Raw genomic sequence first — 12,188 nt, forward strand, 5'->3', positions numbered from 1 at the left:
TCTCTCTCTCTCTCTCTCTCTCTCTCTCTCTCTCTCTCTCTCTCTCTCTCTCTCTCTCTCTCTCTCTCTCTCTCTCTCTCTCTCTCTCTCTCTCTCTCTCTCTCTCTCTCTCTCTCTCTCTCTCTCTCTCTCTCTCTCTCTCTCTCTCTCTCTCAATAATCACAAGTTAGCCTTGCATAATCTCAATAATTATTTTATACTCTTAGGATTAGGGCTAGGCATTTCCATCTGAAGGTTATTCACATGCATAAAGCTCATTTAGTTTCTTCAAAATCACATGTTAGGATCCTTTCAATGTTCTAAGATTCCTCAACATTCCAATTAAAAATTCCACAAAATGGTTAAGGCTACCAAATCTAGTGGTTTCTCTTGTTCATGAAAGGTGAGGTGTTATTGAGCTTAATTTTCATTTAAATGCTTTAAGAGATGGGAGAAAATAAGCAGTATGTAGTAATGTATAATCTCCACAAAAATAGAAAGGCACAATATGTTGATGTTAAGAAATTGCATCTATAAATTATCATAAGTAGTTCATCACTATCATTTTATGACTTTCTTCATGGCATGATGATTTATTCTATGCTATAATACCCTCATTTCATGAAAAAAAATAGCATTTCTCTTGGAAAAATAAGAAAAGTGTGCTGCCTCTCTTTCCACGTTACATGCTTTTTTATTTATGTGTTACCTGTCAAGTGTCAAAGAAATGCATGTAGGCCTTATATAAGATAATATGTAGTAGAATATATCTTATTATGAACATGCTACAGCCACTTTTGCAACTCAACTAAAGTTTTGGCTCATCATAGGACCCTTTTAAAGAATACAATACAATGTCTCATGTTTGGATACGATTCACAACATGCTCTAAGCATAAGGAAGATTTCTTTAAATTAATCATATGCCCATTGGTATTTAACTCTATCCAAATGATAAATTACTCTCTCTTTCAAAAAATAAGAGATTTTGCAAGGCTTCGACTTCTTCAATTGCCACTTCCTTTGAGCAAGCCACCACTCGATGAAATGAGTTAGAATATACTTTATGATCATCATTTCTATATCTATTTTACATGATTTGTGGGAGAATATGTGGAAGAGTTTCACTTTAGAAACATGTAGTCTCTAGTTCCAAGATATAGTTCTATTAACCCTGAGAATGGCCATCTCAAGGAGTAAGCTTTTTGGTCCATTACAAGTATTAGGCCTGCCCTCGGATATTATGCAAACACAAGATATGTTAGATATTTTCTTGATTTGAACTATAGTTTTGTTATATTGTGATGGATAGAAATCCTTAACTTATAATCTATGCAATATTGTACTAGGATTTATGGCAAATACCTAACCAACATATGGAGGAGCAAGTCACAATCCAAAATATCCAACCACTTGTAGCTTGGTATCTTCAAAATAAAAACAAAGAATGAGCATGATATTGAAAAGAAAAACAAGAAAAATTAATTTCCAAACATGTAAGCACATGTCTCCCACTTGCAAAAATTTCTAAAATTATTAGCACATCTCCCACTTGCAAAAATTGTAGATTGGAGTAGAGTTGCTTACAAATACATGCTAAAAATGATAGCCCATCCTTGCACTAAGCAACCACAAGATGCTCCTGTGAACCTATATTCAAAATGAGGTTTACTATCAACCAAACCTTTAAGAAGTAAACAAAATAAAAAAATTGAAATCTATAAAGCTCTCACCACATAAGATCTCTTATGAATAGTGCTCGAGCCATCAAAAATCCATTGCCTATGAAGGCAAGTAATTCTGTATACACAGAAAGGCCTTCGATATTGGAGGGGTTTAGAAAGTTTGTGTACTAAAAAACCATTGGACACCATTAGCAAATATGAAACATTTGTAGCATGATTATACTTTCTTTTTCTTGGTTCAAAAACCCACCAATTGTGCTATTGGAGACCACATAAATAATAATGTTGCTGTCCATCCTGATACACCAGCCATCATTCTCAAGATGTATGTTGGTAACCTATCAAGCCTTGCCTATATCAACAAATCATCATTGGACAATGTTAGTACTTCAAGGTTGGACTAAAGACCATCATAAATAGTGTGTACGTGTGTATAAAAGGAGCATGTAAGTATATAACCAACAAAGCCATCGTATTTATGTCTACAAGTATGCATGCATTATTGGACCTGTGTGTGTGTGTGTGTGTGTGTGTGTGTGTGTGTGTGTGTGTGTGTGTGTGTGTGTGTGTGTGTGTGTGTGTGTGTGTGTGTGTGTGTGTGTGTGTGTGTGTGTGTGTGTGTGTGTGTGTGTGTGTGTGTGTGTGTGTGTGTGTGTGTGTGTGTGTGTGTGTGTGTGTGTGTGTGTGTGTGTGTGTGTGTGTGTGTGTGTGTGTGTGTGTGTGTGTGTGTGTGTGTGTGTGTGTGTGTGTGTGTGTGTGTGTGTGTGTGTGTGTGTGTGTGTGTGTGTGTGTGTGTGTGTGTGTGTGTGTGTGTGTGTGTGTGTGTGTGTGTGTGTGTGTGTGTGTGTGTGTGTGTGTGTGTGTGTGTGTGTGTGTGTGTGTGTGTGTGTGTGTGTGTGTGTGTGTGTGTGTGTGTGTGTGTGTGTGTGTGTGTGTGTGTGTGTGTGTGTGTGTGTGTGTGTGTGTGTGTGTGTGTGTGTGTGTGTGTGTGTGTGTGTGTGTGTGTGTGTGAGTGAGTGATAAACATAGGCACATGTGTTCAAACACACGTGTAGTTAAATTTGGATACACACACACACACACACACACACACACACATATGTTTGCATAGATATTTATCAATTTTTGCATTTGTTTCTAGATAATTGTGTTTACGAAAAAACATTGTTTACCAAAAAAATCAAAGTAACATCAATTAGTGCAGCAATGGCTCCTGGAAAGATGGAACTTGGAAGAAAGTCAAAAGTTGACCAAATTATCTGTGACATGCAAAAGGAACTACTTAGTTTGTTCATTAGTTGAGATAACTAAAACATTTGAGAATAGGAAAATTTATATTTGATGTTTTACTTGGCACAGCACGAAGATTCCCACCACCCCAAGGATTTCTTGCCAAATCCTCCAAACTTCCTCTTTGAGATAACTTTTGTATTGTAGACCACTAACCACAAACCCAATGAGGCACGAGATTACTGTGATCATAAGAACATACAAAGGCATGGTTGTTGCAATTGCAAGTTGTATCAACACCACAAGTGTAGTGAGCACTCCCACTGCTTGCACAATTGTTGCTCCCCTCTCCTTCTTATACACAAAGTATGACATGAGAGAGAGGTTTCCCGCTAAAGATGTTAGTTGTGCCTGTAAAAACACTTTGCCAAAATTGTCACAAACATAGAATGGTCCTAAGTTTATGATTTCATTTCCTCAAAAAAAGACATGATTAATGATACCATATTTGTACATATTCAAACTTTCTAACGAGGTTAATCTCATGTTCTATTAATTCAAACAAACATGTAAGGACACCTTGCAATGTTCAATGAATAAGTGCTTGTAGACAAGCACACACAAGCTACAAGAAAATGTTATTCTACCCTCAATTTAAAACAAATATAAATCACATTGGCCAATTTTCTTTCATTTGGAATAGCCATATTGTAAGGACTAATGCAAATGACAATGAAAGTAAGAGAACTTGTTCCTCCTAGATGCATAGATGTTCAGTGATTTCTACTCAATCCAAAAAGCATTGCAACAATTCTAAGGGACGAGAAACCTAGAAAATTATGCAATTTCTATCTTTAATCAAAATCTTTTTTAGCATATTTCCATCATTTAGCTAGCATAGCTTGTGTCAATTAATTGCACAGCTTATTATTCAGTGGTGTGAAATGAAAATCTCTATAGCCATAATAACTAATGTTTTTCTCAACATAAGGGAAAACCTACAAACATAGTACTCTTGGTGGAGATAATATTTACATGGATGATCAAGAACCCTTTGGTATTTTTATGACTAGATATATTGACAAAGTAATTGATAGTGTAGCCCAAAGTTCATCTCCTATGTTTGTGGATAACCAAATATTATAAAAAAAATTAGTTGATATCATGAAATTTAGAGATGCTTCTCTCCAAAGGCTAACAAAATGTCAAGAACTTGACTCCAATGTATGCTTCCGAATCATCAAAATTAGGTGGTCTAGTATCTCACATTTGGGATATTACCTTCTATTTGATAATAAGGTGTGTAACAACCTATGTTTTTGTCTTTTGAAAAATAGAAAATCACACTCGCGCATACACACAATCAAATACACACATGCATGCACGCATAAACTTAGTCTATTTATTTCTCTGGTGTATGGAGGCCATTGTCAATGTCAAGTTCAAGTGGACCTTCACATGATAGTTCAAATCGATGGCAAAGTATTTCTCATCAATGAAAATAGAATTTGGATTCGTTCTTATAAATGTGTTTTATCCTTCCATTGTTGGCCATTAAGGCCTTTCTTGAAGTAGCATATTCCCTCCAATGTGAGTAATCACAGATGTATTGACAACTCTATCTCCAAGAATTAAATTGACAACCTTATCTTTGGTTTTACTTTATATTGGGATGCCTATGGGTGTGTGCATTGTGGACTATTGTGGATAACTAGAAAACATGAACAAATACTAGTTTCCTTTCTCATTCCACATTTTACTTGAATGTAGAAGGCATTTGGAGTAAGGATTACAAAATTTCTTTAGGTGCCTAGGAAAGGGAGAAAAACAATTAGTGATCACTACTTCAATTAAAAGATGATGCAATTTCTTTGGGTTGTTTGGAGGAAAGGATGATGCACTTTCTCTAGGTTGTTTGGAGTATAGGTTGATGAATTTTCTATAGGTGTCTAGGGAATCCATAAAAGTAATTAGCATCTAGACCTAACTTGGAGGATGCAATTTCTTTGAGTTATTAAAGAAAGAGAGAAAAGTGATGACCATTGACCAATGCTTGCTATAGATAGAATGAATAACAACCTTAGAAAATAAAAAGAGATGAAAAGTAAAGACTATAGTCTCTATTAGGCATGTGCCCTAACTAAACCTAGTACGTTTTGCAATATAGCTATACACATCAACCAAGGAATTATATGACAAGTTATTTTGCAAAGAAAAAGGGCCCCAATTTTACAACATTAGTTGGTTATATTGTAAAAAGTGGTTTGAGTTTATGCTTAGTGAGTCATGTACATTAAATGATGAATTAGGAATGTATATTTTAAAGGTGTCACGTTTTTTAGCTCCTAGGGAGAGGGGCTAAGACTATATGTCAACAATTAATGTTTCTTATTGAACTTTTGAAGAAGCAAGTCTCAAAAATTTAGGTCGAAAGAAAAATCAAGGAGAGGAACATGCAAGGTCCATCCTTTCCAATCCTAAGCCTTGCATAATGGATTGGGAATGTCCTTGACAAAAGAACCACTTATTTGTTCTAGGAATTGCACTATAAGGTTTCCATCATCTTCATCTTTAAATTCATGCCATTTAGAGAGTATATATGGCTAATTGCATTATCATTGAACAGAAGACATACAAAGAAAACTAAAGTGGTGGGGGGATTAAGGATTGAGTCACATATATACATCCCTAACCTCTCAAGGACATACATGCATTATAGGAGTCAAGGACTTAGTCCCCATTTAGTTAGATCTAAAAAGAAAAATGCACTAGTGGGTTAAGCATTTATGCACATGCATGCACTCCTAATCAAGGCATACAAAGAAAGCTATGTTGGGTGGGGGGGACTAAGGATTTAGACGTCGTACACACGCACTCATAACCCCTCAAGGACATGTTCAAATGGGGACATGGAGGGTATTAAAAAAGCTTGAATGATGGTATGACCCATCAATACTATAGGAGGCACTTCATTCATTATGGATTATTAAGCAAGTACCTCAAAATACACTAGCTTTTATTCACATGCAAGAGTAATTCACTCCCAACATATGAACTCTTGAGAAAAGAGAGTGAGAAGTGGGTTAAAGAGCATCAAAAGGGATGTGCACGCTACCCACATTGGGTACACTTGGTGAGGTGATTGTTTTTTTCATCAATTAATTCATTAAAGCTTGCTTAGAAAGTGTTTAATGAGAGTAAAGTGACACTACAATCAAACCAAGGCAAGAAGAATGTAAGACATTTGAAACCCTTACAACAAATCTTAGGTTTGTATAACATCTTTGTGCACTAGAATATTGGAGTTGGAATAGCTACAATTTTAACCACATCCATATTATTTGATGAACACAATAGTCTAGATGTTTGGAGAAATTGTCATATAAAACAAATGTAAATATGCTATGAATAAATGCAAAACATGTGTATATACATACACATATGTACATAGATACAACATAAGTAAAGCTACACATTAATGATCGAAACTCTGATCTCTATTAAGCTATCTGAATTATTGGGTTTGTATCCTACTTAGTTCAACAATGCGTTAGGCAAAAGACTCCTTGGAAACACTCATTGTCCACTCACACACACACATACATACAATCCCATTATGAGTGATTTCACCTCTATATATTGACGCATGGAGATGTATCATATGTAATGTATTGCTGACCTTCCATTGGACAGCAGAGAGGGCGGTATAGTTGTGTTTGAGGAGGTTGTGGGCGTCGAGGATGATCTGAGGCAGCTGCATGAGAAGGAAAGGAAGGGTGGCACTTTCAGCAATCCGGGCGGTGGCATGCTCCCATCTCCACAGCCACAGATTATCGTTCATACTGTCAGCCCCAAACGTGCCATACCCGACCCTCTGATCAGCCTGCAGCACAACCATATAACGTAAAGAACCCGTTCTCGCTCATGATCTGATCATGTCTCTCGTTCAAGCCCATCACCAGAATTAGGGCTTACTGAAGCGCCTTACTAATATAATGTAAAGAACCGGGTTGACAATATATATATATGTAGCATGCGTTACAGTGATACGTTTACTGTACCGCATTGTCATGATGACGGGGATTATCGTCGTCTGAGGAGTCGAAGCCTGCTTTGGGAAGAGGGGCCAGAATATCCCTGAGGGAACTGGGGCGACTGGTGGAAGCAAAGGCCATGGCCGTGCAGGAATTAGTTAGAAGAAGAAGAAGAAGAAGAAGAAGAAGAAGACGACGACGACAACGACGACGACGACGACGATGAGTACGAAGGCGAAGGAGAAAGAGAAGAAGAAGACAAGGAAGATGATGCAGAAGAGTGAGTATTAACTAGTCGAGAAAGGTAGTGTTTCCATTCTTGAGATATGGCGCTGTTATTACATGCTGACAGGGGGAGAGGCAGAGAGAGAGAGAGGGGGGAGGGGGGGGGCGGGGCGGGGAGAGGACATGAGAGGTGATTGATGGGTTAGTCGCTTTACCAACTTGGTCCATGGACCCCTTGTGATCCTTACCACCTCCCCCTCTTTATTCCTTCTATTCTCTTTCACAAGTCCTTTGCCTGCGTGCTTACATGCCACAATCACCCTTCTTTTGCCCCTACTTTTGTGGCACTCTCATTAGTGCTTTGTCTTTAGCTTCACAATTGTGAATCTTGAGAGAGCGTTTCTCAGAATACCCTACCCTTAGGAGTTTTGAAAAAATCTCTCTCTCCACACACACTCCCTCTCACATATATAGATACATATATAAGCCTTTTTATGGCCATTATTCATTGTCTTTGCAAGTCAAGCTTGTGACCCTCATCACGTTGAAGGGGTCAATAGAGCAACACCTAAGAATCCCCCATTCAATCCTCTTTTCCAAGTCCAAGTGAGTTATATAACATTTTCGTAATACTTCTATATATATATATATATATACTCTATGTGACACTCAAATAAAAGAAGTTGGGGTATTTTGATATTTTCATCAAGTAGATCTAGTTGTAAATGGAGGGTTCACAAAAGAGTAGGAGTGAGAGCCCAATAAAGTGGCCCTTAAGGTTGCGTTAATATTGTTATGAGGTTTTACAACATCCAAAATATAAAAGAATTTACATAGTTCAGTTACTCGACTCACATCTAAACAAATATTTAACACGTGCACAATTTTGTCATATCTTCAAGTGGCAAAATGGAAAATTATTCCTAATTCAGGTGGGTGTGTTCTATTTTCGAGGGACTCAGCTTTATTGGTCCTTTTGCCTTAGTCAACCACCATCTTCAACAAGGAAAACACATCTTAGGTATGCATATATGTTTTGGCAATTGGGCTTAGACTAGGTGCATTAAGTGAAAACATATGTGAGATAGTATTCCAAATTGTGAGGGATTTCACAACAAATTATTTAAGTGAGATAGCCTTATACTTGCAATGTAGCTTTGCTAGGCATGTCTAAAGCATAGGTCCTAAGTTTCTCATCATCGTACATTTGATCTTTTCATCATGATATTAGCTTGATATTGTGGATTTGGCACCCCCTAATTATAACTGTGATAAAGTGTAGTAGATGCGCACAAAACTTGAGGCATAAACTTAGTGGTTTTCACAAGGGAGAGAGACTTCTTTTTCAATAGTTAGTTGTAGTATTATTGTACTTAACGTATTTGTTTTTTTTTTCGCATGGAATGAAAATGGATCATTTTATCAATGTGAGAAATCAGAGATACATCTCAAAGTTATGAAATTAGACCAAACATCAAACCAAATTTACTAATAATCAAACACCATAAATATGTGACTTCGTCACATATCCATCAAAAGGTTAAGGTGTGAATAGATAGCAAAAAGTAGTGCCTTGGAAACCACTTTGATAACGCTCTAGGACATACTTTTTAATTAGCCCAATGCAAAATTGACTTATCATGCTTTGTAGTAATTCCAGATAGATCTTAACAACAGATCTCAAAATAGTCAGACACTCCATAGGGACCAACCATTTTCCAAGTGGAATTCTCCATATAAGTAAGAAAATGACAGAAAATGATATTTGTGGTTTTTTTAAAGTCGTATTAGTATATGACTAAATCCATGTCTCCCAACAAACTATAAATACAAGAAGTTCACATTTCCATTTCAAAAAACAAAAAGCTAGTAAACCATAATCCCAAAGAGAATACACGTTTATCTTGTTACACCGTAATCAGCATGCTAGAAAACTATGGTGGAAGCCATTGACCTCATGGATGAAGGTTTTGATGAGAGCCTCACTTCCATAATTTGCTAGGGTACAAACAACCAAGAAAGTTTCATGAGCTATAAACTTAGACCATATATATATGTATGTATGTATGTATGTATGTATGTATGTATGTATGTATGTATGTATGTATGTATGTATGTATGTATGTATGTATGTATGTATGTATGTATGTATGTATGTATGTATGTATGTATGTATGTATGTATGTATGTATGTATGTATGTATGTATGTATGTATGTATGTATGTATGTATGGGCATTGCAAACTTACAATTATATATTATGTCAATAGTCACATTAATCTCATAAATGAGCTCAAAAGGTTTTTCTCTCTTCCACTCAACCAGTTGAATACCCATGTTTTGATGCCATATTTGAAAGCTATCAACTTTTAAAAACTGTAGTCTCCTTCATCCTTAGGAAAACCTGATTGTCCCTAGAAAGCTCCCTCTTATCTCTTTTTGTTGGTTTCATGCACAAGATCGAAGGTCCTATTAGTGTAAAATCTCTTCATTCAATCACTTCAAATTTCTAGGGTCAAAGATCTTGCCTCCATACCCTACACTAGAGTTTCCAAAAGACCTAGAAAAATTGAATGATCTTCAATCAACCTCTTAGAATATCCATGCTGGAGATAACTTCGACCTAGTTATCTTGCTAATTTAAGGAAAGCTTGGCCTTGAAATTTTTGTTTTCAAGGATTCTTGCTCAGAGTATGTTATCACCGTATTGCTTTTATCACAGTATCATGATACCCACAAGGACCATATATGTCCCATGGTGTTTAAAAATTTTTATGTAAAGAACTATTCACTTTGGAGCAAAATCACAAAAAGGTAGCGGTACAACCAAACAAATATAAGTTACACCTAACTGGTGATATTTGACACCATGACAAATCTTGAAGAATATGTGTAATGAAGTGTACTCAAGATGAAAACATTAAAAATTCCAAGATGTTTAAAATGGAATATTAGAGATTCATATTTATTCTTTTTGGGAGTGGATGTTAAATTAAAGAATCATATCAAGAAATCCATCCTATCCATTGAGTAATGTCCTTTGTATAACAAGACAATACACACAAGATTTAAAACTTATATGGTACAACAATGATTCTTTATTTGTACTTTTCTATTTTAACAATGAAAAATATATGGGATTGTAATGAAGTATATGATAATTTTATCCTTCTTTAATAATCTAGCATAGACCCATAATGGATGCCATATGACTTTGTAGCTAAAGCCTCAAATTGAATTTATTCTTAATAAAAGGAATTGTCATTAAAGGAAATCCATTTTGGTACTATGTATTCCACAACATCAAGGGATACAAGTTTATTAACCCAAGTTAACACTATCCTCACTAAGTTAAAAGTATGTGCTATCTAAATGGTGTCACAGCTACTAATAGGCCTCCAATATCTTTTCTGTGTATTATTGAGAGCTTTGCCTAGGGATCCCGAGAACCAACTAGAAGGCTCCCAAGCCTATGTGGCACAAGGAGGATTGTTATATTCAAGAAATAAAAATGGCTTTTTCTTGAAGGGTGAGTGGGCTCTCTCTCTCTCTCATATATATATATATATATATATATATATATGTAAAGGAGAAAGATGAGTCTTTGAAAATTTGTATGTGGTTCTCTCTCTATTTTTCTCTTTTTTGATTGAATATAGGATATGATCATGGAAAGGAGAAAGATGAGCCTTTGAAAAATTGTATGTGGGTGAGAGAGAGAGAGAGAGAGAGAGAGAGAGAGAGAGAGAGAGAGAGAGAGAGAGAGAGAGAGAGGGAGGGAGGGAGATATATATATATATATATATATATATATATATATATATATATATATATGAATTTTTTATTATAAATATAAAATGATATTATATTTTAATGATTAAACATGTGCATGCAATGTGTACATACTATAAAAACATCCACAAATACACACACTATTAAAAAAGAGCTTTTTTTTACATTATGGGATAGGATTATGATTTTAATGGTTGAACATGTTTACGCAATGTATACATACTCTAAAACCACACACAAATGCACGTAGACTATTTTTAAAAATGAACAATATATGCACACATAATACACATGTACGCGTGCACACACATGTATGCATATATGTAGGCATGCTCATACACACATAAATATATATGAGTGAGAAAAAATAGAGAGAGATGAGAGAGAATAGATATGTACTTATGAAACACATGCTTACAAATATGCACATGCACACATATGGAGATAATCACATCCACATACAAATACATCCATACATACGTACATACACACATACATATAATATGCATATACATGCAATGCATACAAACATGTGCATATGTATATATACATATGTGTGCATATACACGCATATGAGACAGGTATGAGGTGAAGAAAGATGAGTTATAGTAGGAAGAAAGAGAAATGAGAGAAAATAAAAATGATGAGAGGAAGAGTGAGGACACACATTTACAAGACCACACAATAAACACACCTATTAAACACACATATACGCGCACACGCACACACACACACACACACAATGCATACAAACATGTGCATATGTATATATACATATGTGTGCATATACACACATATGAGACAGGTATGAGGTGAAGAAAGATGAGTTATAGTAGGAAGAAAGAGAAATGAGAGAAAATAAAAATGATGAGAGGAAGAGTGAGGACACACATTTACAAGACCACACAATAAACACACCTATTAAACACACATATACGCACACACACACACACACACACACACACACACACACACACACACACACACACACACACACACACACACACACACACACACACACACACACACACACACACACACACACACACACACACACACACACACACACACACACACACACACACACACACACACACGTGTGTGTGTGTGTGCGCGCGCGCGCGTGCGTGCGCATACACACACATATAAAGCTTTAAGAAAAACAAGAACATGCAAAATGAAAAAGATGTGTGTGTGCGTGTATATCACTCACACATACACCCCCCAAAACACACATTGATTAT

The 12,188-nt window shown here is 36.0% G+C and overlaps 1 protein-coding gene across 3 annotated transcripts; it reads right to left on the reverse strand.

The window, feature by feature from the left end:
* Positions 1 to 805: 805 nt before the first annotated feature.
* On the reverse strand, positions 806 to 7,299 carry LOC148041976 (maltose excess protein 1-like, chloroplastic). 3 transcript variants are annotated; one of them, XM_087684608.1, is made up of 10 exons: positions 7,134 to 7,299; positions 6,955 to 7,097; positions 6,573 to 6,776; positions 3,014 to 3,304; positions 2,836 to 2,922; positions 1,914 to 2,015; positions 1,712 to 1,830; positions 1,566 to 1,628; positions 1,344 to 1,405; positions 806 to 1,206 (listed from the first exon to the last, which is right to left on the reverse strand). In XM_087684608.1, the coding sequence occupies exons 2-10, from the start codon at positions 7,066 to 7,068 to the stop codon at positions 1,103 to 1,105; spliced, it is 1,146 nt and encodes a 381-aa protein (XP_087540734.1). In that variant the 5' UTR covers positions 7,069 to 7,097; positions 7,134 to 7,299; the 3' UTR covers positions 806 to 1,102. The 3 variants fall into 3 exon arrangements, 1 of the variants encoding a protein (XP_087540734.1); XR_015691847.1 differs by lacking the exon at positions 806 to 1,206 and having other exon boundaries at positions 1,712 to 1,778; positions 6,955 to 7,299; XR_015691846.1 differs by lacking the exon at positions 806 to 1,206 and having other exon boundaries at positions 1,712 to 1,796; positions 6,955 to 7,299.
* Between the last annotated feature and the right edge of the window lie 4,889 nt (positions 7,300 to 12,188).

The sequence above is a fragment of the Lygodium microphyllum genome, chromosome 1 (genome assembly GCF_053477565.2).
Source record: "Lygodium microphyllum isolate KBCC chromosome 1, Lygodium_microphyllum_v1.1.10, whole genome shotgun sequence".
Classification (NCBI taxonomy): domain Eukaryota; kingdom Viridiplantae; phylum Streptophyta; class Polypodiopsida; order Schizaeales; family Lygodiaceae; genus Lygodium; species Lygodium microphyllum.

What these genes read in the sequence shown, in the direction of transcription:
- LOC148041976 (XM_087684608.1), bottom strand. Translation starts at nt 7,068, where the DNA reads ATGGCCTTTGCTTCCACCAGTCGCCCCAGTTCCCTCAGGGATATTCTG. An exon ending in CCCGTCATCATGACAATGCG is followed by an intron (nt 6,777 to 6,954) that starts GTACAGTAAACG and finishes GTTGTGCTGCAG; the next exon opens with GCTGATCAGAGGGTCGGGTA. An exon ending in TCTCTGCTGTCCAATGGAAG is followed by an intron (nt 3,305 to 6,572) that starts GTCAGCAATACA and finishes GTGTTTTTACAG; the next exon opens with GCACAACTAACATCTTTAGC.